General features: G+C 45.0%; 3 protein-coding genes across 4 annotated transcripts; 2 read left to right on the top strand and 1 right to left on the bottom strand.

Annotated features, from left to right (window-relative positions):
- Positions 1–56: 56 nt before the first annotated feature.
- On the bottom strand, positions 57–2,954 carry LOC127611095 (cytochrome c oxidase copper chaperone). Its single transcript, XM_052081399.1, has 4 exons — positions 2,839–2,954; positions 1,334–1,459; positions 1,146–1,264; positions 57–175 (listed from the first exon to the last, which is right to left on the bottom strand). Coding segments are annotated over exons 1-3 (213 nt in total). The 5' UTR covers positions 2,841–2,954; the 3' UTR covers positions 57–175; positions 1,146–1,179.
- hcn5 (hyperpolarization activated cyclic nucleotide-gated potassium channel 5) lies at positions 2,947–13,984 on the top strand. 2 transcript variants are annotated; one of them, XM_052081391.1, is made up of 10 exons: positions 2,947–6,538; positions 7,454–7,640; positions 8,723–8,827; positions 8,892–9,029; positions 9,701–9,862; positions 9,939–10,032; positions 10,621–10,748; positions 10,960–11,106; positions 11,209–11,446; positions 13,180–13,984. In XM_052081391.1, the coding sequence occupies exons 1-10, from the start codon at positions 6,318–6,320 to the stop codon at positions 13,344–13,346; spliced, it is 1,587 nt and encodes a 528-aa protein (XP_051937351.1). In that variant the 5' UTR covers positions 2,947–6,317; the 3' UTR covers positions 13,347–13,984. The 2 variants fall into 2 exon arrangements, with proteins under 2 accessions (XP_051937351.1, XP_051937352.1); XM_052081392.1 differs by lacking the exon at positions 2,947–6,538 and adding an exon at positions 6,651–7,331.
- A 272-nt stretch (positions 13,985–14,256) lies between these two features.
- ska3 (spindle and kinetochore associated complex subunit 3) lies at positions 14,257–18,849 on the top strand. Its single transcript, XM_052081576.1, has 11 exons — positions 14,257–14,506; positions 14,608–14,669; positions 15,024–15,195; positions 15,503–15,935; positions 16,024–16,085; positions 16,868–17,067; positions 17,148–17,279; positions 17,398–17,526; positions 17,600–17,646; positions 18,203–18,324; positions 18,556–18,849. The coding sequence occupies exons 1-11, from the start codon at positions 14,392–14,394 to the stop codon at positions 18,714–18,716; spliced, it is 1,635 nt and encodes a 544-aa protein (XP_051937536.1). The 5' UTR covers positions 14,257–14,391; the 3' UTR covers positions 18,717–18,849.

Consider the following 18,849-nt stretch of genomic DNA (forward strand, 5'->3'; position numbering starts at 1 on the left):
CAGCATTAATAATTCACCTTCCATTTTGCAAGAAAAAAAAAATTGGAGCACAGAGATGATTGCATAGAACTTTTATTCAAAGTTTTAACTGCAGTGAGCATCACACATAAAAAAATAAATATCAAGAAGTTTTGCCCTTCCAAAACTTCCTGAATTGTTGTCGTCATCCATTTTGCTGAGGGAGAAACAGATAAAAGGTTCAACGCATCAAAAGATTGAAAAAAAATATCTGTGTGTGTGTCAAAAAGCAACAGGCAGAACATTTGTATAGTCAAGTTCAACAAGCTAAAATTAGCATTTCACGCGGCTACTTGACTCTGTGCATACCTACCGGTGACGCCATTTCACGTTGAACTTCATACCTCTGCTGTACACTGAGCACCACCTATGGCCAGTTTTTAATCGTTTTAGTATAACCCCCCCCCCCCCCCCCCCGTCGTCTGAATCACTGATATTGATTGTTATCATTGCGATATGCAATCTGGGATAGATTGCTCTGGTCTAAATGGCACCACAAGCATCATGGAAGTTACATGTTTGATTTGCTTTTGCGGGCCACATAAAATGATGTGGCGGGCCAGATCTGGCCCCCGGGCCTTGAGTTTGACACCAGTACTTTATTGTAATTCATTTCGTGTCACTTTGTCTGGCAGGAATGACATTTCACATAGATTGCTCTCGTCCGGCTCGTCTGATCTTTTGGGTCATTCCATCTCATTTGAATCACACCAAAGATCGATTGATCTGGTCTTGATCGCACATTGAGAGCCTTTACTCTGGTCTGGATCACTCATATCACTTGTTCTCAATTGAATTGCTTTTTGAGGACGTTCACCCTGGTTTGAATCAATCCTGGGATTGATTGCTTTGGTCTGGGTGACTTATAAAATCGTCAGGTCACATCGGAATTGCCTTTGAATGCCATTTGGTCCGCTTTTACACCTGGGATCAATTACGCAGGTCTGAATCAGACGTTTGGAGTGTTTAAAATCTGGTGTGAATCCCTCAGCGCCCTTTACTCTGGCTCAGAGTTCTGGAAAAGCTGCCCAAAGATCACTTTCTTTAATGAGGATCACAGTTAGGTGACTGATTTCTACACAAATTTACAAGCTGAGAAAATGATAACTCACAAGGACTTAACTTACCACACACAATCCACACACTTTCATAATAAAACCGTTAAATCTTGAATCCCAGCTGCCTCATGCATTCTTTGTGGGCTTCGATGAGTTCCGTGCAATTCTCTTCACCCTTTTCAATGATGCTGCGGGCGAGATAAATACAATTGAATCGGCATTTCAACATTTTGTACTCGAGTAATCCAAATAGTTACCATGCATCTCTGACTTTCTTGGTTTCAGGACAAGCACAGCACGCCTTGAGCGGCTTCTTCTGCTCGCTGCCCTCGGGGATGGTAGCGGCCTCGACAGCGGCGGCAGACACGGTCGACATCTTGAACCTGCAAGGGGGTAAGTGTCTCTCGTGATCACATACTCTGATCTGGATCTCTTGCTTTTATTCAAATCACCTTTTTGTCATTTGCTACGCTTTGAATCACACCTTGAAGTGATTGCTTTGATCTGAATCACATTTGACTCGCACAAGATTGATTGCTCTGGTCTGATTCACTCCTTATTAAAAAATTGTTGTTATCACTTTTTAATGCCACTTGTTGTGGTTTAAATTACACTTACGATCAACCCACTTTGGTCTGACTTGCACGAAGGATCATCTGTTGTGATCTAAATCACTCAAATCATCTTGTCTGTTCATCTGGCCTGAAGAACTCTGTGAATTTTATTGCGGTCACCCCTTCATGTAATTTAAGATGTCTGGAATCTTGGATCAATTTCTCTGGGTGGGCTACACTTACTCAGTTGTGTTTAGTGTGGTTTGACTAGCATCCTGGATCACTTGCTGTGGTCCGAATGGTATATTGGTTCGTTTGCTCTGGTCTGATTTACTTAATGGAATCTGCGACAACGTTTTTTTTTTATCTGGTTTGACAAATGCTTGATCATTTGCTCTGGTCTGAATCAGATACTGTACTTGTTCCGAGTGTTATAACATATGTAAAAGCAAACTTGTCGAACCATCACTCCTTACACACGAGAGTCAATTTGCTGATTTATTTGAATGTGGCGTTTCATCATCCATTTCCGGACTTGACGGTTTCTGAGTCAAAGTGAAACCAAATGTGACACTTGCTGCTTATGCGTCACTGCAGCAGCATACCCTCGTTTTACACACCAGACAGACTTTATTCGGTAATCATTGGGCAAAGTAATGGTTCCTCGGTTTATAATCGGTTTACAATAATCTACTTTAAACTTTGGAAATAATTCAAAAACCGTTGCAAATCACGGGCCAACATATTGCTTTTGCTACCTGAACGTATTGGAATGTATACAGACATAGATAACATATGCGAGGTTTATTTTACAAGTCAAATATTACTAAAAGTGCATTTATGAAAAGGAGATACAGTACACATTTTGATAGAGGGACATTTGCGTGACGACAGTGGAGGTGTGTCCGCGCATCACGAACTCCAGTCAAAACGATCACTTAAAATTGACAATCATAATATATGTGCCGCGTGAAACCAAATAGTAAAACCACGACGTGTTGTACCGCCTTGCTTTCTAAGCGTTTGATCATATAAAATCTCTTTTACCCTACATTGCATAACCCACGTGAAGGGCTAACTCTGCAGCTAGCTCGGGCGATGTCGTAACGTCTGGCGCTAAACTGCTCGAAAAGCGCTCCGTTTTCGCATCTCGGTTCACGGACGTGGAATGTGGAGGAAAATGAACCACCGATAAACGAAAGACTCACATTTCGGGTCTCTGACGTAACTTAGCAATATACAGTATGGAGGGTGGTGCTGTACGCTGTCACCTTCACAGTGGAACGACGAAGGAACCGGCTTGGCGTCACGTGATCACGTCGACCAGCGGCATTGCCCTCTGGGATATGTAGTTTTTATGTGGACGAGCTGAGTAAAAATGCATTTTCCACATGGACTGTGGAAAAATGACATGTGACAAAAAAACTCAAATACAATAAATTTGAATAATTATTCAATTACATTAAAATTTAATTCAGTGTGCTAAAATGTGGGCGGCACATTGGTCGCGTGGTTACCACGTGTGCCTCACAGTGCAGGGGTCAAGGGTTCGATTCCTGTCTGCAGTATTGCGAGTTCTTCTGGTACCAGTGTGGGTTTTCTCTGGGTACTCCTGTTTCCTCCCACATTCCAAAAACATGCATGGCAGGTTAACAGAACATTCTAATAAAGGTTTTCTTATCTTATCTTAAATTGTCCCATTGTGTGATCGTGACTGTGAATGGTTGTTCGTCTCTGTGTCCCCTGCGATTGGCTGGCAACCAGTTCAGGGTGTACAACGCCTGCTGGCCGAAAACAGCTGGGATAGGGTCCAGCACGCTTGCGACCCTCATGAGGATAAGCCGATTAGAAAATGGGTAGATGGATGGATGCTAAGATGCATGAATTGAATAATTATAAAAAAAACATAGTTCAATCCCACTAGTTAAGTACTCAAAATACAGTAAAATAAATCCCCAAAAAACAACAATGCAAAATGCATGATTCTGTACTTTAGCTGACCACATCTGTGTACTCTATATGTGTGTCTTAAAATTAGTTGCTGCTGCTGGATGAAAAATATAGAACAGGGGGCAGACTCGGGAGTATTGAAATATGAAAAATGCATGTGTGTGTGTGTGCGCGCGCGCGTGCACATGTCCACGCTGTGCGTCAGCAAAAGAAAAAAAATCCAGGCGTAAGCAAGCAGAAGACCTGAGTCATTCTCCCCGGCAGCTGTGCCCCGCTTAAACAAACAAGCAAGCAAAGCGCATTATTTGCAGATATTCACCTTTTTTTTTTTTTTTGCAACACTCGACTAAAGACATTGCAAAGTCCTCATGGTACCTTCCATGTTTTTTCAAAGGCCTTTTTTACAGAATCAGCAGCTGCTCTTGTGTCTCTCCAAGCTTGCTGATTAACATTTACCGCCAACAAATTGCCTCCCGTGACGATAAAGCCTAACGAAATGAAGCCAAACTTGGACTGAACGTCAGTGGAAATGGCAACAAAAGCAAAGTCTGCAAATGTGGCTATGAACAGCGACTATGAATCTGACAGCCATAGAAATTTAAAAGGACATAAGGAAGGAGAATCTCTGACAATCGCTTGCTCTGGTCTGAAGAACTCCATTTCTGACAGGAATGAGCTTTTCGGCCTGGTTTGAAGCAGGCCTTGGCTCTGTAACTCTGGTCTGACTCACTCTTTTTTGTTGGAATGACCCATTTATATCAATCAGTCTCCTCCGAAATACACCCAGTATCGATTTGTATGTAATTTGGTCTATTACGAATGTCACTACGAATCAATTATTGTGATCTTAATCACTCGACTTTGTTGAAGTAGCACTATAATATCATTTGTCAGTCCACCTCTGTAGATCTGGTTTGAAGGACACCTTGGATCCATTATTCTGCTCTGATTTGCGCCACGGGCTCATTTGCCCTTGTTTGAATCACTCCTCAAATCTCTTGCTCTCATTGGAATCCGCTGTCACATCATCTGGAATCACACAAAGGTTCGACTGCTCCGGTCTCACATGCTCTTTGAATTACTTGCTCTCATCGGAATTCCCCATTGGTGAGATTTGGGCCGCTTTGAATCACACCTGAGTTTGATTGCTACAGTCTGGATAACTCTTTAACCGGAATCTATTGCTCTGGTCTGACGAGCACCTGGGCTCGATTGCTCTGGTCTGAACCAATTATGTCATTTGGTCTGGATTGAAGCACACCGAATGGCGCCTCGCATTTCTTGATTTTTCTCGAGTCGCTGCTGAAAGCATCGATGAAGCATTACTATCAAAACAAGAATCTAGCAAAATCTACTAAATCAACACAGTCGCGTTCATTTACATTTTTTTGACTGACACGCCCCCATCGTTAATCCTCCTTTCAACACAGCTGCATAAAATCCGTCCAAGGGAAAACAAACATTATGAAATAACCCAGTGTGTGTGTGTGTGTTTGCGTGCGCATGTGTGTGTCTTGTTGTGGTGGTAATAAAGTGAAAGAAATCCAAACAGAGTTGGCACAGAGGGCTCAGGTAACAAAGACAGTGTTTCATTACATCCCAAATAGAATATAGATGGAAATGTCATGTCCCAGACTGAACTCGCCGCTCGACACACACATGACACTAACACATTCACACGAGCCTCCATTGCACACACGTGCACGTGACCACGCGCACAAAAAAACTTAATACAGAAATAATACACAAGTACTAGATCCGTTCCACCTCCGTCCGCTCGCGAAACCACCAAATTCCAGATTATTCACAATTCATCATCCATCCGTGGCACCTGTGATCGAGCCATCAATCAAGGCCGAGGAATGAATGCGAAGTGGACTTTAGCCTCTCGGCATGATTCATGGAGGACAAAAGTGACATCGTGAATAGTTAATGAGCGCAGAGAGAAAAAGAAGAGGGGAGGTGGAGAAATAAAGAGAGAGAGAGAGAGAAGGGGGGGGTGAGAGGATGAGAGGGAGGGATGAAGGCGGGTATCATCCTTGCTCGCCTCTCCTCCACGCGGCTTCATTAAGGTCGAGCTCGACAAGGGAAAAGTAGTTGGGACGGAGGCAAGAAAGACGGAAAGAGGAACTACAAGAGGAATAAGAAGAAGATGATTTGGGGGGTGGTGGGGGTGGGGGGGTCCTTAGACTAGCACGATTAACAAAAGCAAACTAGCTGAAACGCATTGCTCCGAAAATCACCGGGACGAGGGACTACGAGAAAGAACAAGAACTGTCAAAAGAGAATGAAGGCAAAGAATTAGAACAAGAAAAAGGAAGAAGAACACCAACTAGAGGAACAAGAAAAAAAAACAGATGGAAAAAGAAGCGTAAGAAGAACTGGATGAGGATCAAGAATAAGCACGAGAACTAAAAGGAAGGGAAAAGGTACAAGTACAAAAAAAAAGAAATTAAAGAAGAACTGGAAGAGAAATAATCACAAGACGAAAATAACTAACGATAACTACCGGTACACTGACAGAAAAAAAAAACTACAAGAAGAAATAAAAAAGTGAAAGACAAATAACTAGAACATGAAGACATAACGAGATAACAAGGAACAACAACAACCAGAGCCAGAATAACTCAAGAGAACTAGAAGGAGAAGACTCGAAATAACCCCCGACAAGAACTGGAAGAATAACCAGAACCACAACGACAACACCAACTGGAGCAAGTCGAGGCGGGATGGACCGATGAGGCGAACGAGTCATGCGGCGGCCGCCATGCGGAGATTAAGCTCTCGGGGGTCGGCGGCGGGATGCGAGCGGGCGCCCTGCGGGTGGCGGGCGCTGCTGTTGCCTCAGCAGAACCGCCAATCGCTCTACATGTACGGGAGCGAGGTGGCCGTGGAGAAGGAGTGCACGCGGCAGCTGCAAAGCGGCGTCTTTGTCATACATCCGTTCAGCCTCATGAGGTAAATGCGCGCTCTGCATCCATCCAACCATCCATCCATCCAACTGCCATCAATCCATCTATTCGCACATCACTCCCACATTCGCCACTCCACCCTTCTATACTCTTCCCATCCGCCCATCCAGCTACCTACGCATCCAACATCCATCCATCCATCCATCCATCCAACTGTCATCAATCCCTCGATTCGCACATCACTCCCACATTCGCCACTCCACCCTTCTATACTGTTCCCATCCGCCCATCCAGCTACCTACGCATCCAACATCCATCCATCCATCCATCCAACTGCCATCAATCCATCTATTCGCACATCACTCCCACATTCGCCACTCCACCCGTCTATACTCTTCCCATCCGCCCATCCAGCTACCTACGCGTCCAACATCCATCCATCCATCCATCAGTTTGACATATCTCATCATACTCCCATGTTGATTGCGGTGTCATACGCGGGTCAAAAGACTTCCACCGTCTAAATCGGACACTTAAAAAGGAACGAAACACCGCCGCGACAAAGCGCCTCAATTATTAACATTCTCAAGTGTCACGCAAGTGTAAAAAGAAGTCAACCGCCGCTGGTTTTTAGAAGTTTGGAAGTAATAGAATGCTGCAATTCCCATTTGGAGCAATATATGCTGAGCAGGCAGACTTGTTATGCTATTAATAAAGCTGAGGTGTTAATAATAGCCGCGTTTGAGGGGGGGCGGACATTCAGAAACACTGTGGGACACCAATTCCAGGAGGAAAGCGTCGGATGAACATGACTCCCCTGCAGCCTTCTTTTTAGTCAAGTAAGGTGATCACACCCAGTTGCTTGAGCCTTTGTAATAGATACATACACTGTGTGTGTGTGTGTGTGTGTGCTTAACACAGCCTTCACTTCCCTTTTTAATGATGTTGCCCCCTCCCACAGGAGCTATTACATCATGGGCATGATGGCCATCACCTTCCTCAACTTAATCGGCATCCCCATGGAGATCGCCTTCCTGGACGGCACCAGCGGGCTGGCCTGGGAAGGCTTTAACGTCTTCTCAGACACACTCTTCCTCATCGACGTGGCGCTCAACTTCCGCATGGGCATCATCAGCGAGAACGGAGAGGTGAGGGGGGCAGCGCCCAGCGACTGTTTGCGTCTAATGTTTGTGCCTAATGAGAAGGTTATAAAATGATTGCTCAAAGTAGTGCGTGGGTAAGCATGTGCGCACGATAGCGAGTGCAGATGGGTCTCCGGTGATTGGCCGGCTGGATGTCACAAAAGGGGAACGGATGAAAACCCAGCTTAGCAACTCTCACGCCAGTGCGCGGGGGGATCTGCTGCATGATCTCCGTGACTGGGTTTGTTAATCTGTGTTATGGAGTCAGGTGACAGATGACAAGGCCCGGCACAATCACCGGGATTACCAGGATGATGCTCCACATCACTGAGTCGCAACTCACTGTCGGGATGCGAACGTGGGCGGCGGACATCTTGTAAAATTTACAGAGGTTCTCCAGTTTACAACGGGACCGACATATGACATTCGTGAGGTTACAGACTTTTTAAAAAAAATACATTCATTCATTCATCTTCCGAGCTGCTTGATCCTCACTAAGGTCGCGGGGGGTGCTGGAGCCTATCCCAGCTGTCTTCGTGCAGTAGGCGGGGCCTGAATCCTGAATCGGTTGCCAGCCAATCGCAGGGCACACAGAAACGAACAACCATTCGCACTCACACCTAGGGACAATTTAGAGTGTTCAATCAGCCTGCCATGCATCTTTTTTGGAATGTGGGAGGAAACCGGAGCACCCGGAGAAAACCCACGCAGGCCCGGGGAGAACATGCAAACTCCACACAGGGAGGCCGGAGCTGGAATCGAACCCGGTACCTCTGCACTGTGAAGCCGACGTGCTAACCACTGGACTTAATGGCCTATAAATATTTTTCATATCAATATTTGCTGTAATAATGACTTTATTACTGCATTAGCATCATTCGGACTGTCGTCAATGATGGCAACATTGACGTTTTTGGCGAGAGTGTTTTAACCCTTCCGTGTCAATCGCATTTCTGGACTCACTGACATGTGAGAGAAAGTCTAATGATGAACCATCTAACTTTGGGAGATTCTGAACTTACAAGTGTAAATAGAAGTCGACTTTCAAAGACTATCTTTCTCTGTCTGGCGTTTGTTTTATTCCCCAGGAAGCAATTTTAGACATCAAGCAGATCCGAGTGTGCTACCTGAGGACATGGTTCATCCCTGACGTCATCGCCGCCTTCCCCATCGGATACATTCTGCTCTTTGCGGTAATCGGAAGCATCATTATAAGAATGCAAACATCAGATGATAATCGCGTGCGCTTATGTTTAGGACTTACATTACCACAGCAATGACAACCCCTCCAAGACCACCAGGATGATGAGGATCCTCATGTTTGTGCGCATCCTCAGTCTCATACGGCTGGCGCGGGTGTCCAGGCTGGTCCGCTTCTTCAACGAGGTGGAGAAAGTAAGTGGACTCTGTGACTCGCAAGAAGTTCTTGGTACTAGATTCCAATCATATGCTCTAAATTTAGAGCCCCAAAGGTTCCTGACCTCTCAAAAGTGCAGCGTCTTAATTACCCTCAATGAATTATTTAGTAACTATAGAACTAAATGTAGACTGTGGTTTCTGTCGCCCAACCACTGAACAGTGGTCCTCTAAAAGTTCCAGAAACGTGTCATTCTGGGTACTTGTAGTTCCTGGAATTAAAGATTTGCACTGCGGACCATGCCTGAAAGGCTCCCAGACATTTCAAACATACTCCGTCCCTACCAAGGTTTTATTTTAGGGCTGATAAAATGCACAGAAACTAAATTCAGACAATAGTTCATGCGGTCCAAACACAAAACGGTCATTGAAAGGTTCCAGGGGCTTTCAGTTCTTAGACTTCAAACTTTCCAATCACATATGTTCAGTCATGAAATGTTCCTGGACCTTTTGATAGTACAAAGTACTATCCCAGTAGCACAGTCTACTTTCAGGCCCACTAAATTACCCAGTTAATACATTTCGACAATAGTTACCGTGACCCAAACGCAAAACGGTTCTTCAAAGGTTCTGGGACCTTTCTGTCACAAAAGGTTTATCATCTCGTATGTTTAGAGCTGAAGCGTTCCTGTTCCTGACCTGTTCCTCAGGTATCCAATGCAAACTTAGAGGTGGTGCGCCTGTTCTTCCGCATCCTGTCCCTGTTCATGATGATCTTCCTGCTGTGCCACTGGAATGGTTGCATCCAGTACTTTGTGCCCATGCTGGAAGAGTTCCCCACAGACTGCTGGGTGCGCAAGGAGAACTTGATGGTACGCTCCATGTTTGACTCATCCAGTACAGACAACATGTTTCTCACTCATTAGGATTTCAAATGGTTTGTTCCAGAATGCCACGGTCATTGTAAAGTACTCCTGGGGGGTCTTCCGAGCCCTCTCGCAGATGATCGCGCTGTCGTATGGATCCATGGATGCTCCAACCAGTGCGTACATACATCACTTAGAAACCACACAGTAATCCTCACTGGAAGTTTTAAAAAAAATTCCATGGTCCAAACATTCAGTGATCCCCCAAATGTGCGTTTTTGATACTTGTAGTTCTTGGAACTTCTAGTTTATGCTGCCTACAGCTGCTGATCATTCTGTACTGAAGACCCTGCACCAGAGGTTCCTGGATTTCTTAAAACTACTGTCTGCTTTAGGATCTTCTGATAAATGACCCAATAACTAATCTCATACAGTATATTTTGCAGTCCAGCTAGACAATGGCCCTTCAAAGCTTCCAGAAAACTTAAGTTCCTGGTACTTGTAGTTTCTAGAACTCAAATGTTCCATTCAGATTCATCCCTAAAGGTCCCTAAACGTCTCAAATGTACCACTCCCCGAGTTTGAGTCTTCCTGGAATTAAAATGTTTTGATGCAGACCCCGCTACCCCGTCTCCAAATCTACCAGGACCTCCTGAAAGTACGACATCCTGAGCAGTTTCATTTTTTTTGGGGGCCTAGATGAATTTCCCCAAAAAGAAACTGTAGACTGTAGTTGTGTCTGTAATGGAATGTTGTGGTTTTAGATTATGTGGAGATGTGGATCGTTATGGTGAGCATGGTGTCCGGATGCTTGATGTACACGGTGCTGGTGGCCAATGCCACTGCCATGATCGCCAACACTGACCCCGCTGCCAAGGAGTACAAGAGCAAGGTACACAATGCTTTTATATTTTCAGTGATATCCGAAAAAAAGACGATTGAGATGACACAACGTCTTTTGAAACAAGTACTGGAACGAGCACAGAAACAGGAACAGGTAAACAAAAAGCTTAAGATGCAGAAAGAAACGGAAACAAGTTGAGGTAGCAGCGCTTGTCGAGTGTTGCCTGTTATTCGAAGTGAAAGTACACCTGTCTTCCCAGATGAGCCGCTTGGAGCACTACATGGCCTTCATGAAACTCCCGCCGGAGCTGCAGTTGCGCATCACCAACTACTACCAGGCACGCTACGGAGGGAAATGGTTCGACGCGAAGGAGGTCATGCACACCGTATCGTCCGCCTTAAGGGAGGTAACAACAATTAGCCATCTTCTCCTTTACCCGCCAACCTACACATGCCGTAGCTCCGCTGAACGACTAAACAATTTCCCTTTGGACTTTTTTTTTCCCTAGCAAATCCTGACAGTGATGTGCAGCCGCCTACTCAGGAACATGCCATTGTTCCGGAACAAAGACGAAAATGTGATCATTAGCATCGTGCAGAGGCTGGACTACGAGGTTTACCAGGAGGGCGACGTCATCATCCGGGAGAACGCGCCGGGAGACCGCATGTTTTTCATCGAGCACGGCCAGGTGCTGGAGGAGAACGATGACTTCCACAGGGAGCTTTGCGACGGAGACTTCTTTGGAGGTACACTTGGATCTCTCGGGCTTTACGGCAGGGTTTACAAAACTGTGACGTGTTTTAGGGGTACATAAACAGAGACATGGGGACAGGTGCAGGTGTGGGTACAAGGTATAGATACAAATACACATACAAACTGGTTAAGGTACAGTAAAGTACACAGATACAGAACCGGATATAGGTGCAGGAACAGGAGCATGTACAGACACAGGTATGGGTGCGGGTCTGGATACAGAAACATACAGAAACACAAATATCTGTTTAAGTATGAGAAAAGCTAGAGACACTTTTAGAGAAGGTCACAGATACAGAAACGGAACAAAAAAAAACCGGATACGGATCCAGAAAGAGATGCGGGAACGGGCACAGACTTAAGTATGACTACAGGTGTAGGTACAGAGGCAGACGGGTATTTGTACCGGCATAGCAACATACAGAAACAGATTTAAAAACAGGAACCAATACAAAAAGAGATGCAGATGCAGATACATACATGTGAAGAAAAGCACAGACAGATACAATAAGAACCACTACAGATACAGAAACCAAAACAGATACAGGAACAAGAACTGATGTAGAAACATACATAAACAAGTACAGTTACAGATGAATGTGCAGAAATAGAAACAGGAAATAGTACAATGGCAGAAATGGATACAGAAACAGACTGCAACCGAAACCAACAAAGAAATGGTTCTAGATTATGCAAAAACAGGTACAGCTACAGCTACAGGAACAGAGTCGTGAACAGAAAAATGCACAGGTACAGAGCAGAGACAAGAGCAGATGTGGAAACATCCCTCCTGCCCCAGGACACGGGATAGTCCAGATTGCTAGATCATGTTTTATCCTGCAGTTGTTATTTGAGGCGAGGGGTGAATTTGTGTGTCATGTCGTGTGAAACATGTTCAAATCTTTGCGTCATCATCCGTCTCTTTTCAAATTGTTTCCAGCTAAACTCCGTGATAATCCTCAAATGCAACTGTGATTTGAGAAAGTGAACAGCAGGTTCTCATGGATTATCTTCCCCACCGGCATGTTCTTCCTGCTGCTGTTGTTGTCATACAAAAAGTTCTTTTCGGAAGCAGATGAAAAACAAATACTGTATCGTGTAAATTCATTTGTTACCCTATGGGGATATAGTGCCCCCTGCAGTTTCGGAAGGCGAAAACACATTAGCATTTGTCATGTTGCCGATTATCGGGAAAAACACCCAAAGAGTGATCACAGCATATCGGCTTCACATGAAACTAATACCGACGCAGAAAAAGGCACAGATACAAAAGAAATTCTAAACTGACACTGATGTAGAAACATTTACAGATAAAGTAGATACATAAAAACATGTACAAAATCAGGTAAAGTTGTTCTGTCTTCATAATGTAAACGCATTTAATCAGTGTACAGAACACAACTAGTGGACTCTGGAATTCATCAGATGCAAGCAGTTCTGATGTGAGCATCTTTTAAACACAAAATAAACATTGCATCATCGCCAGTTAGGGGGGGATTTATTTAATTCTCAGCTTTTAAGTCCTTCTCCCAGCTTGGCAGACTTTCCACATTACTTATTTATTTATTTGTTTATGTATTCATTTTTATTCCTCTAATTTGGGATTAATTGTCAATTCTGCTTGCCCGTGAATTCTTGCTCATTAACTGTGACTGTGCTTTGCGTGTGTGTGTGTGTGTGTGTGTGTGCGCGCGTGCATGCGCACATGTGTGCGCGTGCTGAGCAGAGGCATGCGTGCTGACCAGAGGCAAACATCTGGCTACGGTGAAGGCGCTGACCGACTGCCAGTGTTTCAGTCTGTCCTGGGAGGACTTTCAGGAGGTGCTGCAGGCCTACCCGGACGTGCGCAAGGATTTGGAGAAGATGGTGCAGCTGGATGCAGCATTTGCGTGAGGAAGCAGCTGGATCAGATAGTGTAAAATATTATGCTAATATACACTGGGTGGGTGGGGGGGGGGGCTTTGTACTCAAAGGCCACCTGGATCCACCATCCTCCATAATGGATTGAAACGGCAACGTTGCAAAGTGCTGTGACAGCAAATGATGGCCCATTTAGAGATATTTTGAACATGTTCAAAATATTTTGCCGACATGAAAAATGATCTGCAAACATAATTGTCGGTGGGAGAGGAGTCGTCTCCCAACCTAGATGTTGGTGGTTCAATCCCCAGCTATTGCAACCACGTCGAGTTGTCCTTGAGCAAGATCAAGTAAATCATGTCTACGTAAAAGAATCCATTTAAAATCATAACTTGTATAAATATTTTTATTGGATCATTTCTTTCCAATATTACTATACAGTATAGAAATAGCAATTCTCCCTTTATTTAACGATGTTTAAGTAAAAGTGTTCATTTGGATAAGAAAATAAAAGTTAGAATGCAAAATGCAGTGGTATGATGATTTACGAGTGTCACAAATTTTCAGAGTTGCCAGAGTAAGATGACCGTACTCTGCTCACCCCTGTTTTCGATGTATCCCCCATTTTAGTCATCACAGCAATAATAATCAATAAAGACCATCAAACACTCTCTGTTCCCTCCAGAATGTTGCCGTCTCTATGAAAAAACTGCACAGATGGCACAAACTATTTTGGGTTACAGTAAATAAACAAATAAATGGGAGTTCAAACACCGGCTGGACACTGTCCGCACGCACGTACGCACCTGGACGCTCAGACACGCACGCACACACGCACACAAACACGCTCACGCACGCACACGTGCCTTCTCACACGTCGATACGCACGGCCAATAGGGGCGCAACCTCCCCGCTCCCCCTAAAAAAAACACTTCAAGCAACGAAGAAGAAGCAACTCTTCCGGGTTGGAGACAGAGGCGCCAAAAACGAAATACTATATCGGTTTACCTCACGCCAGCATTCCACGTGTGGAGTTGTTTTATTGTCTCGCATTTATGTGAACATTCGCTCTTCGAAAATGGACCTCAAGTCGGAGTTTTTCGCCAAGTTGAAGAAGTTGTGTCAGACGCTGGAAACGGAGACGGCCCAGCTACAGCAGACCTTCAACTATCGCCATGACAATACAGACTGCGGTCAGTTGGATCACATTCCCGACGCATCTTTACATTCGACATAAATAAGCCAACAACATGGTTATGATATAAGGCCTTGTTTTCTTTTTGCCGGCCAGAAGAAGCAGCAGCGAAAGGCATGCGAGTCTGTCACGACGTAAACTGTGATGTTTTGGGCCTCAAGGTAAAGCAAAACAAACAAACAAAATGACTTATTTTTAATCAGACGTTCTTCACGCCTTACATTCTTGATCGCAGTGGTACTTAAAATATACATTTCCCGGTATTTCTTAAAGAGTTTATACATTTTCCGGAGTAAAAAAAGAAAACAAAAAAAAACATTGAAAAGCTCGACGCTTGTCACCTCCTCAAGGCTATTTTAGCCAATTAGAAGCCAGAAGATAGTCACTTCTGGAAGAGGCAGCCTACTGTCGTAAATGCAGGAGTTATGTTCTAAAATAGACATTGGTTCTGTAGAAAATATGTAATTCATACATAGACACAGGTCAAAGGATTGAGAAGTGTTTTTGGCTTGCAGGGTCAGCTGCAAGATGAGCTGAGTAAGCAGAAAGCACACAAAACAGACACGGACTCCTTCATCCACGCCTGCAGGGCCATGCAGAGCAAGGTCGCCCACGATGTGCGTGAGCTCACGGCACACTTTGAAGATTACGGAGACCAAAATTCCACAGATGGATGCCCGTCTCACGGTAAGTAATCATGACAGATATACAAAGAAATTTTGTTCACATTTTGACATTCTTAACTCTTTCAAAAGTGTAAAAATAAGTCAAACGATTCAAAAAAATTGGAACAGTTTGAAGTTCAACCAAGAGCTTTATGGGGGGGGGGAAATCCTATTAAACATAAAATAAAATATCAGATTTGTGTGTGAGTATTTGTTTTCCTAGATAATGTGAGATAAATAGTGCTTTCTCTTTGAAAAATGCCCCTCTTTCCATTTATTTGTATTGTATTGTAACTCCAATGAAACCAGACCTACTTTAACTGTTGTAGCCGAAGACGCAACAATGGAGGAAGAGTCGGCTGACAACGAGGAGGAGGAGGAGGACGACAATGAACACACTGAGCAGGAAGAAGAAGTAGAAGAAGAAGAAGAAGTGGCAGAGGATTGCAGCAATTTGCCGACGTCGCCTCTGGCCGCGGTGCCTGCGGACCCATTGAGCACACCCAAGTTGTCCGATTTTGGCCTGTGCGAGCTCTATCTCCACCAGAGGTTTTCAGAGTGCGGCCAGCAGCCCACCATGCCCGAGCTGAGCCTCCCCCGCCGGGATGTGCCCACGCCGCTACCGCCCACGCCCAGGTGCGCACTGCGCATGGATGAGGATGAGCTGCGCACGCCGCAAATGAGAGACTTGGGCCTGTCCGAGGACACCATGTGTTTCAACGACTTCACCATGGAGCTCTTCAAGAAGACGGCTGACAAAAGGCACAAAGAAAAATCCACAACATGTCTCTCCACAGCTTGTTTAAAAAAATAATAATAAAAAAAACGTTTCTACTTCTTCCTTCTGTAGGCAAGCACAGGATCCCCAAGCCCTGCCAGTGCCTGCTTTGACTGAAAGTCTACAAGAAGAAGGTAAGACAATGTTGACAATCGTAATCACAAAGATGCTCTTAGAAATGTGTATTTTTAATAAAAGAAGTCGTATTTCAGAAAATGAATGTCAATATTCAGAGAAAATGTTGTATAATTTTTTATTTCTGAGGGGACAATATTGGTTTTGGAAAAAAAAGTATTTAGGTGTTTTTTTTTTTTAAGCTTGTATTTTTGAGGAAGAAATCCAATTTTCATTCATTCATTCATCTTCCGAGCCGCTTGATCCTCACTAGGGTCGCGGGGGGTGCTGGAGCCTATCCCAGCTGTCTCCGGGCAGTAGGCGGGGGACACCCTGAATCGGTTGCCAGCCAATCGCAGGGCACACATAGACGAACAACCATCACACTCACACCTAGGGACAATTTAGAGTGTTCAATCAGCCTGCCACGCAGGTTTTTGGAATGTGGGAGGAAACCGGAGCACCCGGAGAAAACCCACGCAGGCCCGGGGAGAACATGCAAACTCCACACAGGGAGGCCGGAGCTGGAATCGAACCCGGTACCTCTGCACTGTGAAGCCCACGTGCTAACCACTGGACTACCGGGCCGGCGAAATCCAATTTTGAGAAGACAGTTTAGGTCTTTTTCAGATTACAAATAACAAAGGAGGTTCGCTTTGCAATCCAATTATTCACAAACGTCATTCCAGTACTGCTCGATGAACAATCATCTCCTTGCGGTTCATGCTTGTAGTCACTTTCGCAAAACACATTTACAGACCACGTTTTTCATAATTCCGCATTCTGTGTCCATCATCGGTAGAAAATGTGAAGTCTCCTGAACCGCCTGTATTCTGCACGCCGGGGTTCAAGATCAAAAAAACAAACGGCCATCGCTCCCCGCCGTCACGTATGCCCGAGGGTGACGCCCCATCTCCGAGCGCCGCCGATCAGCTGCCCCTGACCCCCAAAGTGCCGGCCTTCCAAACTCCGTCTTTGAAACGTCTGCTCGGCAGCAAAACGGTACAGCCGATCAATCTCAAGGCCGTCACACTCGCGCCGTTGACTTCAGATGGATTCTATTTTTTTTTTTTTTTTTGCAGCGTGAGCCCCCGGTCGCCGAAAGCAAGGACAGCCGCTCCATGCCACTCCTGGAGACGCCTCGCGACGGTTCCGTCGTCGGCCGCCGCGCGTGGGAATACGACGTGCCGGAATTGCGCATCCCAGGCGTGCAGGTGCTGCCCCACTGCCTGCAAGTCCACTCGAGTCGACAACATTTTTCAACCCAACATGCTCATCGACCTTTTGCGGGCGTCTTGCATCTCAAGTGTTTTTGTGTCTCTCCTAATACAGGAGAGTGCGGACTTGGACGAAGCCACGCCGGACTTCCACCTTAGCCCCCCTCGAGCCACGAGGGACATCTACGAGATCAGCACCCCCGAGATGCCAGATCTGAGCTCCATCACGCAGGACATCTGCAAGGTGCGCAGTCATCCGAACACTATTCTTTTCAAGTCACGTTGCCTTGTTCCAAGTGTGGATTTTGTTTTTGTAGCTCGTGTTGCAGTCTCAAAAACCGCCGAAAAAAGAACGCAAAAGCAGGTAAGGTCTCATGAAACTGCCCGTCGTTAAGAATGTGGCGTTTTCTTTTTTTTCTAGTTTTAACTTTTGTGATGATTGGGCTTATGACTATCGCTAATAAATAAAACCGAAAATGGCGTGGCCATTTTTTCGTCTCGTTTTTGTTTGATTTTTGTGATCACATTTCTTCCTGTTTACTTTCTACAATGGCTTGTTTTTTTTTCAATTGATTTCTGTAACGATGTACATTATGGAGTCGCATTTTCTTGTTTTTCCACTGTCATTTTTACGCTCACGGGCATTAGTTTTCTCATTTTACTCTGGTCATTGACATTTGGGACTACTTAATTTTACGTGTCGCAATAGACAGTGTCATTCTCTCATTTTAGTTTGCCTTGCGATGGCCGTTTTCCTCTTTTCATTTCCGTGTTTTTAGTGATGGCCGATTGGAATCTTCTCCTGTTCCCGTTTTTGTATCTGTGGTGACCGAGTTACTCTGCTTTGACTTGTCATGAACGCTTGTCAACACTTTTGTTTTGAATCCCTGACGGGCAGCGTGGGCCTTTTGTTTTCACAGATGTATGAATGCCGTGTCCAAGCAGGAGTTTCACAGCTTGCCGGCCTGGTTGAAGCAGATTACGTTGAACAACCTCAACCGGGCGGTCCACAACATCAACCAGTACTTGGTCCAGTGTCCAGGTCAGTGCTCACGGAAACAGTTTTCAGCATTTCCTCTTTTTCCACATTTTGTGTCATTGCAAAATGGATTGAATTTTTTCCCGCAGGAAAACGCCATCATGTCAATTTTGTGAGTGCGTGTAGAATATTTGAGAAAATTAATGCATTCTATTTTAAAATAAGACTAAGATGACAAAAATTGGGAAAAGTGAATCCAGTAGTTCAAACGAAATGTGACACTCCATCCTCCAGGGGAGGACACGCGGGAGTTTGGGATGGAGGAGCTGAAGAAGATAACGGACGCGGGCATCAAGGCGCCAGTCTACTTGCTGTGCTTGAGCGAGCTGAGGAGGCTGGAGCACGTGGAAGGAGTGCGAAACAGCGCCATCTACAAGCTCAACTTGTGCAGCTGAGTGTTGAACTGCCCATGAGTGACACCTCATTCATACACACACACACGATCGCACTTCTTAAGCCTCGAGAGCAGCGTCGTTTGCACTTTTACGCCTAGCAAATGTCCAAATAGAATAAAATGCACCTCTGTAT

Source organism: Hippocampus zosterae, chromosome 12, assembly GCF_025434085.1.
Source record: "Hippocampus zosterae strain Florida chromosome 12, ASM2543408v3, whole genome shotgun sequence".
Taxonomy (NCBI): domain Eukaryota; kingdom Metazoa; phylum Chordata; class Actinopteri; order Syngnathiformes; family Syngnathidae; genus Hippocampus; species Hippocampus zosterae.

Excerpts from the sequence above, each read along its gene's own strand:
- ska3 (XM_052081576.1), top strand. The coding sequence starts at position 14,392 with ATGGACCTCAAGTCGGAGTTTTTCGCCAAGTTGAAGAAGTTGTGTCAG. Across the intron at positions 17,068-17,147 it reads GTCTGCTCGGCAGCAAAACG|CGTGAGCCCCCGGTCGCCGA; the intron begins GTACAGCCGATC and ends TTTTTTTTGCAG. Across the intron at positions 17,527-17,599 it reads TCACGCAGGACATCTGCAAG|CTCGTGTTGCAGTCTCAAAA; the intron begins GTGCGCAGTCAT and ends TTGTTTTTGTAG.
- hcn5 (XM_052081391.1), top strand. The coding sequence starts at position 6,318 with ATGAGGCGAACGAGTCATGCGGCGGCCGCCATGCGGAGATTAAGCTCT. Across the intron at positions 8,828-8,891 it reads GATACATTCTGCTCTTTGCG|GACTTACATTACCACAGCAA; the intron begins GTAATCGGAAGC and ends GCTTATGTTTAG. Across the intron at positions 10,033-10,620 it reads ATCCATGGATGCTCCAACCA|ATTATGTGGAGATGTGGATC; the intron begins GTGCGTACATAC and ends TTGTGGTTTTAG.
- LOC127611095 (XM_052081399.1), bottom strand. Across the intron at positions 1,265-1,333 it reads AAGAAAGTCAGAGATGCATG|CATCATTGAAAAGGGTGAAG; the intron begins GTAACTATTTGG and ends TCTCGCCCGCAG.